A 7,653-nucleotide genomic window follows, 5' to 3' on the forward strand; every position below is an offset into this window, starting at 1 on the left:
AGAGGTTTAGTGTTTATGCAGTCTAGTGCAGCGAGGACTGTCCAGATTGCTACATATGGCAAACCAAACAACTACACAACACAGGAGAGCCTCCTCTTCAGGTCAAGACTCTGCAGTCCACTTACACCCACAGGACAAGGGACACACTGTTGAAGATGACAAAGTACACATTCTGGAAAAAGAAGATTGATGGGTAGAGAGACGAGTAAAAGAAGATATGGCAAATGTAAAAAACCTACATTAACTAGGTGAGGAGGACGCAGTACTCTAGTACATACATTGCATGTCTGAACCTAATCCTCAAACAGTTTCAGTCTAGGTCACACCCTGCATCTAATCAGTACAACCACCCCCACACAGTAGAGGCAAATGACTCATCAGGGGAAGGGAGGAGGGGTATGGGTAGATAGTTTCTATTCATCAAGCTACAGTTAACAAGTGTGACTCTAACATTTTCCAGCCAGAGTTGACAAAGTTCCTCAGATGAAAATTGAAACATCAAGAAACCAAATAAGTCCAGTTGCCTTTATTTGAACCTCTTTGGATTACCGTGACCTGGATGACTGAACCTTCACCAGCCTCGCGATTTTTATCTTGAGAGGCGCTATAGAAAAGATCGTTTCTTCTTTTCTTCTTCTTCTGTCAGACCGCCCCAGGGCAGCTGTGGCTACAAAGTAGCTTACCATCACTAGCAGTGTGTGAATGTGAGAGTGCATGCAAGCGTCTTTGAGTGTCCTAAAAAGCGCTATAAAATGCTGATGTATTTTTATTTTTTTCTTCTTCATAGCTCTCATTCAACATTTCTTTTTAAGTAGAGTACACACACACACACACACACACACACACACACACACACACACACTGTATTTTAGAAAATTGAAGTTTTATAGAAGAGCTTCTGGCCCTCATGGTGTCCCCTGATATACGCAAATATACGCTGTGGACGATGGTGGCACAGGAGTTAAGTGCTCTCCCCATGATCAAAAGGTTGCAGGTTTGAGCCCCGCTCAGTCTGTCGCTGTCGTTGTGTCCTTGGGGAATAAACAGGCACGCGGTTTGATTTAGGAGTATTTGCGGGACCGGACCAGAGGGAGGGCCGAGCGGATACTCCAGAATAAAAGAAAGTAGACTTGCTGAGTAGTCAAGTTAGATAGTCAGAGAGCTGGTTGGTTAGAGAACTCGTGAGTCAGATTGAGACTTCTGTATATAGACTGAAGGTGCTGACATGGATGGTGAAAGGGATGCTGGGAGTTGTAGTTAAGAGGAAGAATCCCAGTTGGAGGAGTGATGTGGGGTGGAAGTCGTGACACCTTGCCTGTTGGAGGTGTTCGGAGGGACCGGTGGCGCCTGTGTACTGCAGACTCGCCTCTGTCAGTGTGCCCCAGGGCCACTGTGGCTACAGTGAAGCTCATCCCCACCAGAGAATGTGATGGGTGACTGACTGATTGTGTTGTAAAGTGCCTTGGGGGGGGGGGGGGGGGGGGGGGGGTTCCAGGACTCTAGAAGGTGATATGAAATACAGGCAATTTATCATTTACCATGTCTGGGTAGATTTAAGTGTGTAGGGAGGAAGGGCTTTGATTGCGTAATCCACAAGCGTGCAAGTAATTAATAAATTGCTCCAGTGGCTGTTTGTGCTACTTTGTTGCCTAACATCACATTAAAGCTGATTGATATCAAAGTTTCCATATATTGTCTGTGCTTTTTACAGTGTGATGATTGCAATTTCCTCATGACAAATACCCCTAAACCCATTTTTGTCTGCAAGCATGCATTTTCCTGCCATAGCGTAAACTTTTTCTTGTGTTTCCTGAGCCAGCAGATGGGACGAAGTATCCCAAGTGTGTCATCAGGCATTGCTCCTCCACACTCCACTTGTTGTCACTGAAGTCTGAAGTTGATGGTCAAATAAAATTTGACCATTAACTTCATTAAGACCATTCACTAAATTATATTTAGATATATGTTTGTGAAAAAAAATGATTCTGTAAAAATCTGAAAGAACTGGTGGCAGTGGAAAGTCCATCTCTAAACCATTTTATGGTTTGTGCAGAAGCAACACCTACCATGCTCCATGTGTTGGAGAAACAAGTTAGATGATTTACTTCTTTTAAAATCCACATTCAACCAATGAGCATACATGCAAGGTGAACAGGACGTCATAGTTCGCATCTATCATGCAGATTCCTGCTGTCTTCACCAGCAGCTCAGAAATACTGGCCAAGTGCTCCAGAGGCTGGGTCATTATTCTGCAGCCGATTGGCTCCCAGACTGGACTGTGAATAATGTCATTTTCAACAGGATCCATCCATCCATTTTCTGAACCCGCTTTGTCCACGCAGGGTGGTGGTGGTGGTGGTGGGGGGGGTGCCTATCTCCAGCGGTCAACGGGCAATCAGGCGGGGTACACCCTGGACAGAGAGCCAGTCCATCGCAGGGCAACACAGAGACACACAGGACAAACAATCATGCACACACACACTCACTCCTAAGGACGATTTAGACAGACCAATTAACCTAACAGTCATGTTTTTGGACTGTGGGAGGAAGCCGGAGTACCCGGAGAGAACCCACACATGCACAGGGAGAACATGCAAACTCCATGCAGAAAGATCCCAGGCCGGGAAGCGAACCCAGGACCTTCTTGCTGCAAAGCAACAGCTCTAACCACTGCGCCACTGCGCAGCCAGTTTCAACAGGATGATGTCTTCTATGTTGTACATAAACTCTGATCATGTTTTAGTTTAAAACTGTGGATTGGATTATTTTATGAGCCTGCATCTGTTTTCAGCTGCCCTGACGGGAACTAAACAGGAATCTTTTCAAGTCAGAGAAACTGGGATTTACTTTGGATTTATGCAGAGAAATCAGTGCACAAAATGCAGGACTTATATCAATAAAGTTATGCTCATGAGTGTAAAAACATGCAAAGGTGAGGGAATTTAGGTTGAGTCACATAAAAACTCCAACAAACAAAAGCTTTGAAATTGATCAGACAGTGCTAATGGGATCACTGCTAATGTCTCATGGCAACACACCTGACTAAACTCATTAATAGATGGGCAGTTTTTTTTCTGCCTGCCCCTGTGGGACCATTAAACTGGTCCATTATAGATATCATTATTACCCATGGAGGCTAAAAAACTAAAACATGTCAAACTAATTTAAGAAATCAATACCTGCCCTCTGACACAGATAAATATCCAAAGCTCCCGGGTTGTAAAGACAAAGAACAGCACTAAAAGGAAATCTATGGAAGGCTGGCCCAGTTCCCTTGGAGGAATCAAACCTGAATGTATGAACATGTATGTGATGGTTATGGGGATTTTGGGACTATTTTCTCAGTAGATAGATTTAAGCTCACCCTAAAGTCAATTCCCACAGTGGAGATGAAACTGCCGGCTAGGAAAGCCCCATCTTTGAAACGGACCAGAAGACAGGTCTTCCCCACGCCAGAGTCTCCAACGAGCATCACCTGCACAAAAGTGAACCAAAATGTCAATTATGAATGAAAGGGGCCAAAAATAAAAACGTGCAGCGGACAAAACTTGACACTTGAAATTTCTATCTAAAATTTGGACAAGTACTGGGCATGTTGTCCTTTCTTAGTATGTTCTTAACCAGAACAAAAATACATTGCACTGCTTCTTTCCACAGACAGCTGTGCATGTTTTTATTCTGAGCTGTGATTAGGTTTAAGGTTTTATGAGATTACACTTATTGGGTTAGCTGGGGGACGTTTGGACCTATCAGAAGTGTCTCTCTGGTCCATAGAGGAAGCAGACAGAAGACAAAAGACAGCAGAAGGAGAATAAAGGGACACAGATACAACAGGGTCAATGAGCCGATGCACAATACTGCAAGTAGGCCACCCTCTGGTCTTCCTGTTTGTATCAGTTCATTTTCATTAGTCACACCTTGATTAGTGTCACACACATAGACATACGTATTAAACGTAGCACCTCCCTTTTCTCTCATTCCTTTAAATGAAGCCAAATTTGGGTGGTTCCCATCACCGCCATCTTGGCCACGTCACATGTCTCGTCACGCCCAGACAATCCAAAAATGGGGAAAGAGGTGGAGCTGAGAATCTGGCTGTGAGCTAAAGCTTTGCTCCTCTGCAATGGTTGGAGAGCCGCAGGATATTAGCTACATGCTAACCCAAAGCTAACGGAGAATTTTTGGTGCTTTTAGCAAGAGAAAAGTGGTTGAGCGAAGCAACATCAACTCAAAGAGCTGCAGCGTTTCTGCATTTTCCTTAGAGCGCTCCAAAGGTGACCAGCAAAACTACGGCCTTGCATGGTGGCCAGGCAGCTGCACGCCTTGGCTCCCTTGGGCTGCCTCTGGGAGGATGGAGAGGCAGATTTGTTGTTAAAGGGAGAGGCAGTATCGAAACTCCACAAACCTCACTTTGGAGTTTTGGACTGCATGGAGGCGTGTTATGGAAGCTTGCCTAGGTAGGTAAAAAGATCTCAAAAAGTAAAACACCAGTGGGGTGTTGCAGAAGGCAAGTTTAGACAAAGCTTGACAAAGTCCCCTTCCCTCCAGGTTTCACCGGCTTCACAAACGATTGTCAGGTGGACTCAGTCCCCTATAATTCAAGCGAGGACGGCAAGCAAGGTTCCCATGCATCCGCAGGCAGCCCCAGTTAATCGATGAAAGGAAGGAAAGGACAGAGCCTCGTCTTCTCCCAGTTGGAGCAGTAATTTTTTTATTCATGCCTATGAGCACAACAAAAACATCAGAATTAAATAGAGAGTGCTAGTTGCTTGGTTAAAGCCGTGTAGCTGGCGCTATTCAGTTAGAACGCTCAGTGTTTGCAACTTTCCATGGCTACGCCTGAAGTTCACTTCAGCAATCTTTTTTTCACACAATTTATTCAAGTTTTCATCGTTTTTGTGTTGCCTTCCTGTTCGGTCCCAGAGTCTGGATGTTTAGGGACTGGAGGACTTTGTTTTTGCTAAGCAGCTGGGAGTTTTAAGCATCTACGTTCACGGTCACGTGACACTAAAGTTAACACTGTAAATCGTTTGTCACAAATACACATTTGCACATATTCCACACCAAGGTGAAAAACATCACCTATGTCATTTAGAACAAATATTACCGTGTTTGACGCGTGCGACCAGAGTACAAGCTGTTAACTTTTATAGTCACATCAATAAAGTATTTCCTTTTACTTATGTATCATGTTACCAGTTGTAAGGTACTTTAAGGCTATTTCAACATTTTTATAAAGAGGATAGCATGTTGATTATATGGGTCCATCCAAATCCCAATTATACTTTTTAATAATGCTGACATCAGGAGCAACATCAGTGGAATGAAACGCTCCTGGCTGCAAATGAAGATTAAATACAAAAATGTTAAGATTTAAATCCAATTATAACCCAATTTTAAAAGTTTAAAGTTAGGGCCTCTGTGAGGAAAGGGGAAGGTGCTGTTGCAACAGTGTTGGCTACAGATGTTAAGTTGATGATGAGGATGATGATGATGATGATGATAAATCATCAGGGTCTGAGACCTAATATAGTTTGATTATAAGAGGAACTGAAACACTTTTCCACTTGTATCAAACTGTTGCTTCAGAAACAGACCAGGTGGCACAAAGCCAAAGCACTCTGAGTACACGGGAGATTTTGTGGGTGTGAGTGTGGACGTGTGTCACTGTGAAGTAGCAGTTTTAGTGTGGTAATAGTTTGCTCACTATAAATGAGAGGGTTTGCACTAAAGCAGCCAAACGAAAGGCAGGAATCATCTGGGTTTTGTTTGGCTGCTGTAGAGTGATGCGGACACTGATGCTGTGGCGGGAGTAACCCCCCCACCCCCCGTGCATTAAAGTAGGTAACAATGAAATATGTGGCTTTTCTTTTCTGAAACTAAATGTTCAGGATGTTCAAAGTTTTTCATTCAACACACATTTTACATGAGTTACGTTGTGATTAACTGATGGGCAGCCGTACATTACCTTAAACGCGATGTCATAAAACTCGCTGCTGTTGCTGATGGAGGGTCTGCTGGGGTGGACCACTCCGTTCATCTGAACGATGCCCGGGCTGCTCCTCGCGCCTTTTCCCGCGGAGCTGGCTGCAGACGGGCTGCCGCCGCCGCCGCTGCTGCTGCTCGGGGCTTTGCCTTTAGCTGCCTTCTTGCGAGACATTGCTCTGAATTTCCAAACTCAGAATAACAAAAAAAGCAGTAAAAACTCACCCGAATTTGCACGATTAAAGGACAAAAAGTTAAACCAACGAAGTTGAATCAGCTGAACGTTCTCCTGCGCGCTGAACGCGTTCTTCCTGCAGGAGTGGAAATGTGAAGCGCCGTCGGTCGTCCTGCTGCTGGTTTTCTCTGTTCAGGACGACAGAGCAGGAGCTACACAAGGGTGACACCAGACAACTCCACCTCGAATCAAATATCTGAATGTATGTTTTCCGCATCACGTGACCTAACATGCATGTTTACAACATGTGGCAAACACTCCAAAGTTATTGGTGACGTGAGTCGCTGTCCGGTGCTGAAAGGTTAGCGCTGGACTGGTAGCAGAATGTAATAAATAAATACAAACGCAACTGAACATTTGTGAGATTTTTAGGACTGGACTTTCATTTCGAGTATCTTTTATTGAACATTATACATTTAATTTAATTTCATTCTTCAATTAACCTTAAGAGTTAGCTTCTATATCATCACATATAAAACAGGATTTAATGAACCAGATTTTTAATAAATCGGATTTGTTAATTCATTAATTTGTCATAGTAAATGTAAGCCTAGTGAATAGTGATGAAGTTGCAACGAAAAGTAGTTAATCTGTTTACCTCTATCATTAGAAGCGTATTTTTGTGCCAGAGCCATTAATTAAAACGTTTTATAATAAGTAAACAGACGCAGTGAAGCTGAAACACATTCACCTGGCCTGGCCTACCAGGCTCGTGCTCTGTTCTACACAGAGAACATTGCTTCCCATCAATAAATGGGAGTGGGGCTGGCTGGCCAGGCTAACGTTTACCTCCTGTTTCATGTGTAATTTTACATTTTTATCACAAGAGGGCGCTACAGCACCATAAAACAGAAAGTCACATATGAACTGTAAACATTGACTTATTGTTTGGAATGCTTCCTCACGGCAAGTTTAATTATTCTTTGAAAATAATTTTGAAACTACAAGTGATGTCAAATAGTCTGAGCTGTATGGATTTAATGCAACAGACTGTTGAACCCTTCAAAGCTAATGAAGTGGAGGTTTCAACCCAGTCAGCGACTCCTGGGGTCATTGGAAGTCACGTTTTCTTTACTAAAAATACTTACTAATAAAAAAGTTCGTAAAAAGGGTTTCCAAATCAAATGCATCCAGTGTTCTGGTGATCAAATATGTCCACTTATTTTTTTACAAAGTGTTTATAAAAATGTTTTTCAAAAGGTTCTTATGAGGAGTCATCTCTGTTGTCCACCGACTTCTATCGCTCTCTGTCAACAAAGTGTAGGTCTGTCCAGTGAATAATCCCTTTACGTGTTGTTTCTGCACAGCAAACATGAGGTCTGTTCCTCAGAAATAGATGCTAAACACTGTTACATCAGGAAACACAAGTCAACAAGCCGTCAGCTCAAGTTTCAGCTTCATCAGGCTCCTTATGTGTAAACAAGTCACAGTAC

The 7,653-nt window shown here is 43.3% G+C and overlaps 1 protein-coding gene across 1 annotated transcript in view; it reads right to left on the reverse strand.

Moving 5' to 3' along the window:
- LOC107376156 (ras-related protein Rab-26) overlaps nt 1-6,297 on the reverse strand; it is a 118,698-nt gene extending 112,401 nt beyond the window's left edge. The window contains exons 1-2 of the mRNA XM_054750593.2: nt 5,969-6,297; nt 3,365-3,475 (exon numbers count right to left, since the gene is read on the reverse strand). Of these exons, the coding sequence (XP_054606568.1) occupies nt 3,365-3,475; nt 5,969-6,160 (303 nt within the window). The 5' untranslated portion in view covers nt 6,161-6,297. The remainder of the gene's footprint in view (nt 1-3,364; nt 3,476-5,968) is intronic.
- Between the last annotated feature and the right edge of the window lie 1,356 nt (nt 6,298-7,653).

The sequence above is a fragment of the Nothobranchius furzeri genome, chromosome 12, assembly GCF_043380555.1.
Source record: "Nothobranchius furzeri strain GRZ-AD chromosome 12, NfurGRZ-RIMD1, whole genome shotgun sequence".
Lineage (NCBI taxonomy): Eukaryota > Metazoa > Chordata > Actinopteri > Cyprinodontiformes > Nothobranchiidae > Nothobranchius > Nothobranchius furzeri.